Source organism: Mustelus asterias, chromosome 9 (assembly GCF_964213995.1).
Source record: "Mustelus asterias chromosome 9, sMusAst1.hap1.1, whole genome shotgun sequence".
In the NCBI taxonomy this organism is placed as follows: domain Eukaryota; kingdom Metazoa; phylum Chordata; class Chondrichthyes; order Carcharhiniformes; family Triakidae; genus Mustelus; species Mustelus asterias.
Genome location: NC_135809.1, coordinates 64,818,615 through 64,831,034, shown reverse-complemented (window position 1 = coordinate 64,831,034; position 12,420 = coordinate 64,818,615). Strand labels below are relative to the sequence as shown.

Here is a 12,420-nt window from a genome sequence, read left to right as displayed (position 1 = left end):
ATGCCCTGTTTGTGAACAGAACTCTCACTTACCTGATGAAGGGGCAGTGCTCCGAAAGCTAGTGGCTTGTGCTACCAAACAAACCTGTTAGACTTTAACCTGACGTTGTGAGACTTTTTACTGTGTCATCTTATGCACCCGGTCCACTTGTACATTACAATCTGTGGTAAAGGAACCATGTACCCTGTTTGAAATAACTGTATTTCCCAACACTGATATGTTTTAATCAGCAGCAAATTGACGAGGAAAATTTAAGTGAGAGTTATTTTTCTTCCAGGATGAATCTGCTGAACGATTGTGAATGTGACCTTTTACCTTCCTTTCAGTTCAAATGTTGTGGAGTGTTGAGTTTCAGGGACTGGTCCAAGAATGTGTATTTCAGCTGTGCGGCTGCTAACCCCAGTCTGGAACGGTGCGGAGTGCCATTTTCCTGCTGTATCTTGGGCATTGAAAAGGTGAGGAAGTGCTGCCTTGTACTATCATTCTGGCCTAGGAAAGGTTCACTTTCTATTTAAGCATTGATTTTTTGTTAGGTGTTGGAATGTGAATAGGAACTCAGAATGAATTTTCATACAACATTGTAAGAAGATTATAAGAGCTGATCATACACAGGTGCAAAATGACTCATGATATATTGGTCTTAACCACTGGGATAGGGGAGGAGTACTGTACTCAATTTTGCACTCTGCATCACAGGTAGGATATATTAACAACAACAAAAACAGAAACATCTGGAAAATCTCAGCAGGTCTGACAGCGTCTGTGGAGAGAGAATAGAGCTAATGTTTTAAGTCTGGATGACGCTCATCAGAGCTGAAGAGAAGGAAAATTGGACAAGATTTATACTATGGGGTGAAGGGGCGGGGGCATTGGGGTGGCTGTAATTGATGGGACTGGCATAGACAAAAAGACAAAGGGAATATGAATGGTGATAATAACGCTGGGAATGGTGCTACAAGTGTCCATTAAGAGATCGGAATGTGTGAATGGCAGAACAAAACTGCAGAGTGTCAAAAGACAACCTGAGGAATGTGGTAACAGGCTCTAGTGGAGTTGGGGTGGAAAACAAGATAGGAAGCGAGATTTTAGAGTGGAAAAGTAAAAATAAGAATATAAATTGATAACAATGGATAAATAAGATGAAAAGAAGAAATAATAGAAATGGAAATGGGGTGAACGTGGAAAAGAGAATATATTAGGCTTGGAGGCTATACAGCGTAAATTCACCTGAATGATGCAATGCTTAATGGTCGAATTCTGAGCGCTGGTTGCATAATCTCAGCTAATTATATAGGAAGAACGTTCAAGGTGAGCTAATCAAGGTCTTTAAAATGTTAATTTGCTGAGCGTAGATACAGCAAGTGAGATCTTGCAGCTCAGCGATAGTGTCTCTACCTCTGGGCCTGAAGCTCCGGGTTCAAATCCCAAGGAAGGTATGTTTGTGATGTTGCGGAACAGGTTGATTATTAGCTTGTAAATCCTTCTAATAGACCAAGAGTGGGAGAATGTCCTGGTCAGCTGTACTGCAGAAGGCAACAGCAAACCACTGCAATGCTTAGCTTAGCTAAGGACAGCACGATGGTACAGTGGTTAGCACTGCAGCCTCACAGCGCCAGCGACCTGGGTTCGATTCCCGGCTTGGGTCACTGTCTGTGTGGAGTTTGCACGTTCTCCCCGTGTCTGCTTGGGTTTCCTCCGGGTGCTCCAGTTTCCTCCCACAATCTGAAAGACGTGCTGGTTAGGTGCATTGACCTGAACAGGCGCTGGAGTGTGACGACTAGGGGAATTTCACAGTAACTTCATTACAGTGTTAATGTAAGCCTTACATGTGACTAATAAATAAATAAACTTTGAAAACTTATAAACTTTAACACTTTAAGCATAGGCATGGACCAATCTAATGGAAATCCATGATTTCCAGTTCCCTCTTAAGGCATAGTACCTGTAGAGGCAAATATAGAGAAACTATTTAATCAAAAATGAAGAGCCATCTTATTAAAATTAGAACCAGATCATTAGGATTGAAATCTGGAAGCACTTTTTCCCACACAGAGGGGAGTGGAAATTTGGAAATTTTAAATTCTGCTGTTAGTGCTGGAGGTTAATTAGCGATTGTGTTACCAAAATCCATAGATTTTTGTTGGGGAAGGGTATCTAGATGTATGCCGCCAAGGCGGGAACATTGAATTGATGCACAGGTCAGCCAGGGTCTATTTGAATAGCAGAATTGTTTTGTATTTGGGGTTGTTGTTGCATGGTCACTTTAAGAGTCTAGTCATGTGATTAGTTTGTGATATCATTGGTTGCTTCGCAGGCTTTGCCTCAGTCTAGATCAAGCCTTTGTAACATTAACAGCTGTGTAATAAAGCTGCCTTGTTGTTTTGTACCCAACCCCATGTGCTACAACTCCCTGTTCTTCTTATCCAATGAGTGCAGTATACAACAAGAACAACCTCAGAGTTAAATGGCTCATTCTTGTCCCTTTGTTCCTTTCTGGTCTTCTCTACTCAAAACATCCACTCAGGCTCTTTAATGTCTGCTAGAACCTGGTCTTATTGTCCTTTCTTCACAGCAAGCAGTTCAATTATTGGGGTATGGAGGGTGGGGAATTAATTTGCTGCACTGAGCCCAGCCCAGTGGAACTTCTATAAGGAGTGTGGTAAAAAGGAAAGGAGGGGTTCGAGATTTGACAGTAAGGACCCCACAATTTTAAACAAGGAGGTCCACTTCTGATGGCATCTTGGGACCAGACCGCTATTTTATCCTGAAGCTTGTCCAGGAAAGCAGGCTAACATCCCAATCAGGCCAAATCTGCCAGGATTTGATAAAATTAGTTAACAAAACGCAGCTATACTTGCCTGACTTAGGTTAACAGTCCTGGAGCTTCCAGAACACCTAGAGAGAGAGAGAGAGAGACATGTTTTCTTCTGGCAGCCAAAGCAGCAACTGCTTGTATTTTAAAAATGAAACTGAAACAGTATATCTTCAAGATTAGCTTCTCCCATTAAACACATGACTCTGTGTTTGTCAATCAACCTAATCAGCCCGGACAAAGGGTCATCCTGACTCAAAACATTGGCTTGATTATCTCTTCACAGAGACCTGCTGAGATTTTCCAGTATTTTCTGTTTTAATCAAAACTCTATACTCCCCCAGGGGGAGACCCAAGTAAACACAAATGCATCAGTTCTGCTCAAAGCAAACACTCCAGGTCTAAAATGAGTACTTATCCTGTGCTTCCAGTTACCAACTTAGAGGTTTTGCTAGACAAATTGGCACCTTGCTAAACAGATCTGAATTTTAAACATATCCCTTACAAGATATCCCTTCCAGAAGCATGATATAAGTATATTTCTTAAAGGCACATTATCATCACAGTAATAGCTAGTCAGGAGTGTATCCTATATCTATGTGTATTGTTATGTATTATTAATAAACAGTTATTGTTCAATCATACAAGCCTCTAGTCCTCTTTATGAGACAACAAATCTTACAACACTTTCTCCCTGACAGGTACTCAACACCATGTGTGGATATGAGACTCAATCGATGAAAAATTGGACAGCTCGGAAACAAATCTACACTAATGGATGTATGGAGATGGTCGTCAATTGGGGAAAGCAGAACTTGTTTCTGATTGGTGGTCTAGGCCTTGGCCTACTCTTGTTGGAGGTCTGTGTCATCCTCACTATTTTATAAGTAGAACTGGCTTCATTGTTCCTTTGAATGTTCTCCAAGCTCCTCAGTCTCCCAGGCTGAAGAGAGGAAAATCACATTGTATTCCTCCTTTCGATTCTTATTCCTGGTTTCTTTTTCCTGCAGCCTCGCAGGGCTGGAATCAAGAGTATTCACTGCTGTTGTTCACTCTTTCAGCTCCTCTCTTCCCTTAGTTATGCTTCCTATGATCTTTCGATCCTTTAGTCAACTTTGGCATCTCCAAAACACTGGCTCTCTAGTCCTGCTTTCTTTTTATGCATTTATGGGGTGTGTGCGTTGCTAGCACAGCCAGAATCTGTTACCCACCCTTAATTGTCCTTCAGAATGTTGTAATGAGCTGCTGCCTTGTCCATCTGGTGTAGGTATTGTTAGGGAGGAAGTTCAAGATTTTTAACCCAGCAACAGTGATATATTTCCAAGTCAGGATGGTGAGTAGCTTGGAGGGGAACTTGCAGGTGATGGTTGTTGCCTTTATCCTTCAATGTGGGGATGCCAGACAACTGGAGAACAGCTAATGCAGTTCTGCTATTTAAGAAGGGTTGTAGAGATAATCCATGGCACTATAGACCAGTGAGTCTCATGTCAACGGTAGGGAAACTATTGGAGAAACCTCTGAAGGAGAGCATCTACCTCCATTTGGAGAGGCAAGGTTTGATCAGGATTAGTCAGCATGGCTTTGTCAGAGAGAGGTCATGCCTAACAAATTTGATTGAATTTTGTGGAGGTGACCAGATGTGTAGATGTGGGTAATGCAGTTGATGTAGTTTATAAGGATTTCAGCAAAGTCTTTTACAAGGCCCACATGGGAGACTTGTAAAGAAAGTAAATACACATGGGATACAGGGTAATTTGATAAAGTGGATTCAAAATTGGCTCAGTTGTAAGAGACAGACTGAGGGGCGACTTGCCCAGGTGTATAAGATTATGAGGGATATGGACAGAGTGGGTGAGGAGCAATTGTTCTCCTTGTTTGAAGGGTCAGTCACGAGGGGACATAGGTTCAAGTGGTTTAAATTTTTGGTCTGAATGTGACTCCATATTGACAACAATAGTCGCTGACGTACAACTGTCCTCTGAAATAGCCCACCAAGTCATTTAGTTGTATCTCTATGGAAACATTGAAAACAAATAAAACCAGACACCTTTAACAGAGCTGGAGTTGTTTTTCAATTCAGCAGAAACAGACCCAAATGTACATGATTCAGTTTGAATACGATTAACAGTAAAATCCAATCACAATAGTTACTTGTGAACTCGCTGGTGTCTCAGCAGATTGGCTGAGGTGACAAATCCCTTTCCACAATGGGAGCAGGTGACAACTTCTCTCTTGCGTGAATTTGCTGGTGCCTTGCTAGGAGGCTTTGGGGGGATGTGAGGAAAAACCTTTTTATTTAGTGGGTGGTGACGGTCTGGAATGCGCTGCCTGAGAGGGTGGTAGAGACGGGTTGCCTCACATCCTTTAAAAAGTATCTGGATGAGCATTTGGCACATCATGACATTCAAGGCTATGGGCCAAGTGCTGGCAGATGGGATTAGGTGGGAGTTCAGGTGTTTCTACCTTGTCGGTGCAGCCTCGATGGGCCGAAGGGCCTTTTCTTTACTATATGATTCTATAATTCTGTACCCTTGGCACCCTCAGTGCTTCTTGCAAGTGATGTTCAATAAAGAAGAGTACTGATTCAGCAACTGAGACAGGGTGATGGGTGGTACACAGCAGGAGATTTCTATGCCAATGTTTGACTTGGAGCCATGAGACATCATGGAGTTTGTATTAAATGTTGAGAACTCCCAGAGCAACTGTTGCCCACCTGTATACCACTGTGCCACCAGGTGTGTGCTTGCTGCCAGTGGACTGGAACATACCAGGGATGATGATGATGGAGGTGTTTAGGATGTTGTGGGGAAAGTACCACTGGGTCAGGCTTGAAGGTTTCAAGAATACAGTTTTATTTTAACGAAGCTTCGTGGAGAAAAGGCACCAACAAGCAGCAAACCTTCTCTCAATGAGACAATAGGAGCGGTCCATCTTTATACCCTTTACACAATAGATGGACCGGACAGCTAGCCATTATCACATCGTTGTAATCAAGTAGGTGATCGATCGTTAACACATCGTTATAGACAAATACAGACAGATACAGACATGAACATGTTAACATTGCATTGTCTTATGAATGGATACATTTCCTACGTCAGTGACTATCAATGGTTTTTAGTTTCGGCCTATTCATATAGTAATTCACAGTAATTGGTTTTCCTGCAGTTATGTATTCCTGATCCCACCTGTAGCTAATCTCATTATCTACCCCTATTGTGCTTATCCTTAAGCCCTGGCTGGTTTCCTGTAGGATTTGATTCCTGCATGTTTAACTTTGAATAGCTGTCTGTCCTTTATGTTTTAATCTCAGGTGGCTGTCTGTACTGAAAGTCAGTGCCCGTTTAATGTCTCTTTCCCAGGTGACTGTTTGTGTGCCAGGCAACCATCTCATATGTACCCATCTGTACATTTTTCCTACTTCAAGGACATTATGTGTAAGGTATGATTTGGTTAGTGTGACTATGTCAGGCTATTGCTTGACATGTCTGTGGGACAATTCTACCAATTTTGGTAGAGTTTCCCTACCACTGACGTGAGACTCACTGGTCTATAATTCCAGATGTTAGTAAGGGAGCCTTTCCAGGGTTGGCAGGGCTGGATGAGGCATTGTTGCTTCTGATGCCTAGGTGGTCCGGTTTTATTTGTTTTCAATGTTTCCATAGAGATACAACTAAATGACTTGGTGGGCTATTTCAGAGGGCAGTTATAAGTCAGCCACTATTGTTGTCGATATGGAGTCACATTCAGACCAAAGTGAGTAAGAATGGCAGATTTCCTTCCCTAAAGTACATGAATAAACAGATGCATTTTTATGACAATTTAGTTATTAAATTACTGAGACTAGCTTTTAATTGCAGCTTTGTTAATTAACTCTGTCAGAGAGTCCGTGCAGTCTCAATGGGCCGAATGGCCTCCTTCTGCACTGTTGGGATTCTATGGTTCGAGCTGAATTTAAATTCCACTGGTTGCATGCCGTGTGTCTGGGGGAGATTAGTTTGTTTCTCTGGATTTTTAGTTCAGTAACATTGCCATTACTTACTGTTCCCATCTACTGTTTCTAGCATTGCTGCAGCCTTCAACTTCCAATTCAAAACAAAAACAATACCACAAATTTAAACCTGCAAAGACAATTCAATTCTTTTAGTCCAAGTGAGAGTTTGGTGAGACTAACATGCTGTATGACATGAGTCCTCCATTGAGTGGGTTACCAGCTCTCACAATGTGCAATGAATCCCAGTTGTATAACAGTCAGCCCCAGCAAACTACACATCTGGTGGATAATAGCTTTCCTGATAGCTTTTTGAAGTGGGGCTGAGAATCACATGGTCCATGCTGAGTTAGCTAATTACACTAGCACCCAAGTACCCGAATTGACCTCAGTATCTTTTGGTGGGAGGTTGATACTGTTTAACCAAACCTAGCTGGGCGAGTGTGAGTTTGCAATACAAGAGCAAGGTTAGGCATGAGTTTTTCACCTGGGATGGGGACGGGGCCAGGGCCGAGGGGGGATGGGGCCGGGGCCACGGGGGGAGGGGGGGCGGGGGAAGTTGGGATGGGGTGGGAATTGGCGGATGAGGCAGTAGTGGGGTGGGCAGGGAGTGGGGTGAGGATTGGTGGACAGAGTGGGGGGATGGGGTGGGTCGGTGGGGTGGGCAGGATGAGGATTGGTGGACAGAGTGGGACTGGGTTGGGTGTCTATATTGTAGGCATGTGAGACATGGCTGGATGGGCCAGAGGGTCTTTTCCTGCCATCATTATCCATGTGTTTGTGCACTGAGCTGTGTTATTGAGACCTGATCAAATAGGCTGTCTACGCTCAGAAAGAACATCCAACTGTACTCTAACAAGAGTCAACTTCTACAGGAGAAGAGAGGGGGACGTAGCAATTTTGGTTTGCTTTCTCATTGTCTTGTCTTTTTCCTCATTTTCAGATTGCCATCATCTCACTGACAGTCGTGTTGCTGAAGCAAATCCACTACATCAAGAAAAAAATTGTTCGAAAGAGAACAGCATCCTAGCCTCCATTCCCAGAGACAACCCATCCTTCTCAATTCATCATTAGCAATGTCTAGAAGAGCAGCAACATCTGTTCCCTATGAAGATCCACACGAAGATCCATTGCACTCCTTCTGACTGCACTGAACCTTCACCATTTTCACTGAACAGGAGGAAGTCCAACTGGAATCCAAATCCAATCTTTCCCATACCGCCAACAGCAGCAATCGTAGGGAAAGTCTTTCTTTACTAATCGACAATAGTTAGTGCCTCTTGCTGGAGTATGGTTCCATGAATGATGCTGCTTTCCAGTAACTCTCCCAAATGGCCTTACTGCACTGACTCACTGTAGCAATGTTCAGTAGTCTGTTTTACTATTGACAGTGAGGGTCAGCACAGCTCTGCCCAATTCTACTCTTGCTGAGCTATTTCACTTCTAGGCCAGCCACATATTGTTGTCAACCTGGAGTCACATACAGACCAATGTTCCCATCCCAATTAATCCACAGAATTAGGAACAAGAGCGCTAATCCTGATTTACATTTCCTCTCACTAGTTTAGGGCACCAAGCGAGCTAGAGTCCTGTCCGCCTGACCCAATTATATTTAGCAGATCAATTTGGGCGCATTTGATCTGTTTGGCCCAATACGATACGGGGTGATCCATTGAAAGGGATTCTCAATTCATTTTAAGCTACAGAGGCACACGTCAATAAAACATTTTCATCACTTTATTCAAATATTAAAATATTGGGCTCGAAATTCATGTGCAACAGTGTTTGGCTACACAGTTTGTGATTCACAACCTCCGCTTACTGATCTGAATGAAATACATTTGGTACCCAGCTCATTTGCATCATTGTAGTGTATGGCCGGGCAGCTCCTTCCTTCTTCTTTGCACTGCTGTTTCCTTCTGTGCTCTGCAGGTAGGCCTGATAACCTTGTGTAGAAACCACATAGTGCAGCCAGCCTGCTGTTCTTAAAGACAGGCTCTCCCTCTCAAAGGGGAGCTGCACTCGTGCACTGACTGCTGGGATATTTATAATCCTCAAACTGCAGGGACATGGTGCAGGAAGCTATAGGCAGAGAGGGCATACAGATCCAGGGACAATTGGATACAATTGTTACACCGCTAGAATCCAAGAAAAGGGCGAGGTTTTCACGGTGGGGGGGGAGCGGGGGAGGGGGGGGGGAGGCGGGGTGGGGAGGGAGGTGGTGAGGTTAGCCAGGGTCAGGATATCTTCAAAGAACACACTCCAAAGAACATGGAAAAATGTTGCTCTGCATCTGAATGCTCCAAGTCTCTCCCCAGGCCATTGTAGCAGTGTCAAAAATCATCTCACATGACAGGTCAGTGTCAGAAATGGATCTTCACATCATGTGCCACTGCACTGCACCAAGTTTTCAGGTTGCCCCAGGTAACAGACCCACATCACTCACCCAGCCACTCTCACTGGCATTCAGGACACAGGCCTAACATCTGGATACACCCTCACCCACACCAGTGATATCTGGATACACCCTCACCCACACCAGTGATATCTGGATATACCCTCACCCACACCAGTGATATCTGGATATACCCTCATGGTGAACTTTTTAAAATATTTTTTGAACATCCTTAAAAATAATTACAGATTCCAGAGACATTTCAAATGGATTACAATTGTTTTCTTACTGTACTGCTTCTGGACCAAAGGTTGTTGTAACATTGAATAGGTGGGAAAGCACTATATAAATATAAATGTTTCTTTCAAGTTGTTATAATATGGAATGCATTATCTGGTGGAAGCAACTTCAATTGTAACTTTCAAAAGAGAATTGGGTAATTACTTGAAGGGAAAGATATTGCAGCCTAGCCTCTGTGTGCTGTATGAATCTATTACTGACTGCAAAAAATATTCACATGACCATCTAGCACAATCCTTTGGGATTTGCTGCTTTTTTTCCTTGTCCAGCACTGGAGGCTTCATGATGAAGCAGTGTTAATCTTTGCAAGTATTGCTTTGTTTGGCGATTTGGAACATATTTCTGAGATCTAAAAATTATAGTTTAGGGGTCTTCTCTTTTTGATATGTACGGTATGTTTGTTCCGAAAATGCCTTAAAAAAAAGCAATACTTAAAAACCCGGGAACCTCCATTTGCAATGACTGGGACCATATCCCTCAATCTGCTTCAGATCAGCAATAAGATAGATGGAGCAAAATTATCGACAGAGATGTGGGTAACTGAAGCTCATGGCCAGCTAGCACTACATTACCAGTTAAGATGCCACCCACACACATTAGCCAGCCTTACCATTTCCATTGAACAATATAGCACAGATGCCAAGTATGACCACACTGACAAAGTTCCCACAGTATAGTATCTCATTGATGACTGCCATAGGTCGGCATTGCTAATCCTCCAGGGTTGCCCTGGCATTCCCAGGAATTGAAAGTTAATTCCCCAGGATACCACTCTGAGCAACCAAGGAGAAAATCCACTGAGGGATGAAAAACAATGTGTTTTCTTCATTTTCTTCAAATGCTTCAGGAACACACACAAAACATACTGAAAGTGCTTATGTTACTGAACCAATATTCCAGAGACCTGAATTAATTGTCATGTAAAGGGTGAATAGTTCGTGGCCGGAGGGATGACTACAACAATGATTACAGCAACAACAACAATGGCAATATTAGCTATAAGAGCAATTGTGACAATGAGAGTCAAGCATGCTGGGAACTTTGGTCAAGTTATAACTAAACAAAGATGCAAGTTAGAAAGCTGCAGTGAATAGTGACCTGGCCTGTGAGCTGCGACTTGACACTTCCCGTGTTGACCAAATAAGGACAGTTGTTTGGACCACACTAGACACGCCCTGCTGCCATTGTTAGCATATATGGTGAGGCTATGTAACTTACGTGCAGTTTGGTATAAAAATTTGGGAGTTGTTTATGAGTAACTCCATTGGCCATCATCAAACATTGTAATCAGTTTCCAGTGATATCACTGGCTGAGTGCCAGAGAACTTTCTGGAAGATTGGAAAGGTTTGGGGATAAAGAGATATATTTCAGCCATAACTCAAGAGCAATCACTACAAATGTACCTGGAGGAACATCTTCAGAGAAGACAACCATGGGAAAGAATCTACATTGGGAATGGACCTGGCCATTTCATTCTCAACCAGGTAATATTCATCTTCAGTTAAACTTAAAGAGTTAAAGTGTTGCAACTGTTGTGAGTTTGAGTTTGGTACCTAAAGTGTTAAATAAATGAAAGTTTGTTTAAGTGAATTTGAGTCGACTCCTGTCCTTAGGTTTGTGAATATGGAACATTGAGAGAAAAGAACATCAGATGTAGTCAATGAAGTATTGTCAGATTTCTTACAGTCCAGAAAAGATGTCAGTTTGTCTAGAGCTGTACAATTAGCCAGGGAGGCTGAACTTCTCAAACAAGAGAGGCTGTTCATCTGTGGTGATAGGGTGCCTTCCTGGGGGCAGGCAACCAACTTAGTCTAATTTGTGTATCATAAGGATATCAGCGCACCTGCCAGAAATGGGAGCCAGTATGAAGAGGATGCGGATGCGGAAGAGGATTCAAAGTGGATTGTTCCATATCCACTTTGTGATGGGTCATCAGCATGAAGCTTGCCCAGTCATTAATGCCAAGTGCCACTTCTGCCACAAGAGGGGGCATTTTAAAATAGTGTGTCACAGCACCAGGAACATCCTTTTTCAGCTTCAAATTTAAAGACAGACTATTCCAATCCGTAAGTGTCCAAGAAATTGACAGTATTGAAGAGCAGGCTGAATTCATCTCGGGTGATGTGACAGAACTGCAAGAGTCTTTCTGGTATGCAACTATCACAGTTAATGGCTGAAAGATGAGTTTTATATTGGACACAGGAGCAGGAGTATCCATTCTTTCTGATGCCACACTCACGGCTAAGGTCTGAATTTCTCCAGCTGCCTCCCATTCAACTTTACAAGCAGGAGGTATTCCACTTAAGGTGCAAGGAGAGATAACTGCTATATTTCATTATAATGATTATATGTGTCATTCCTGATCTACATCAGGAAGGTGGCACAGTGGTTAGTACCGCTGTCTCATAGCACCAGGGACCCGGGTTCAATTCCAGCCTTGGGGACTGTCTGTGTGGAGTTTGCACATTCCCCCCATATCTGCATGGGTTTCATCTGGATACCCTGGTTTCCTCCCACAACCTAAGGTAGATTGGCCATGGGAAATTGCCCGTTAGTGTCCCAAGGTGTGTCGGTTAGGTGGGTTAGCCATGGTAAATGCACAGGGTTATAGGGATAGCATGCAGGGGAGGGCTTGGGAGGGATGCTGTTTCAGAGAGTTGGTGCAGACTCGATGTGTCGGGTGACCTCCTTCTGCCGTGGAGGGAATCTATGGCTCTATGGTATATTGTTCCTTGCTGAAGGGAGAAGCTTATATATCTTTAACATCTTTATTCACCAGGTGCAGACAAACTCAAGTTTACTCAGAACATTGTGAATCAGTCTTCACAACTCCATCCCTACCACCACAGGAGTCTCTCACCTTTCATTTCTCTTTGAGGGGAGACTAGATGAACTGGGCACCAAGGTTGAAGGTGGCCAGC

General features: G+C 43.2%; 1 protein-coding gene across 2 annotated transcripts in view; it reads left to right on the top strand.

Moving 5' to 3' along the window:
- Positions 1-8,580, top strand: part of LOC144499138 (tetraspanin-33) — a 38,903-nt gene extending 30,323 nt beyond the window's left edge. For both annotated transcript variants that reach the window (XM_078221217.1, XM_078221218.1), the window contains exons 6-8: positions 327-455; positions 3,514-3,672; positions 7,747-8,580. In XM_078221217.1, coding sequence (XP_078077343.1) covers positions 327-455; positions 3,514-3,672; positions 7,747-7,833 — 375 coding nt within the window. In that variant the 3' untranslated portion in view covers positions 7,834-8,580. The remainder of the gene's footprint in view (positions 1-326; positions 456-3,513; positions 3,673-7,746) is intronic.
- The last annotated feature ends 3,840 nt before the right edge of the window (positions 8,581-12,420 follow it).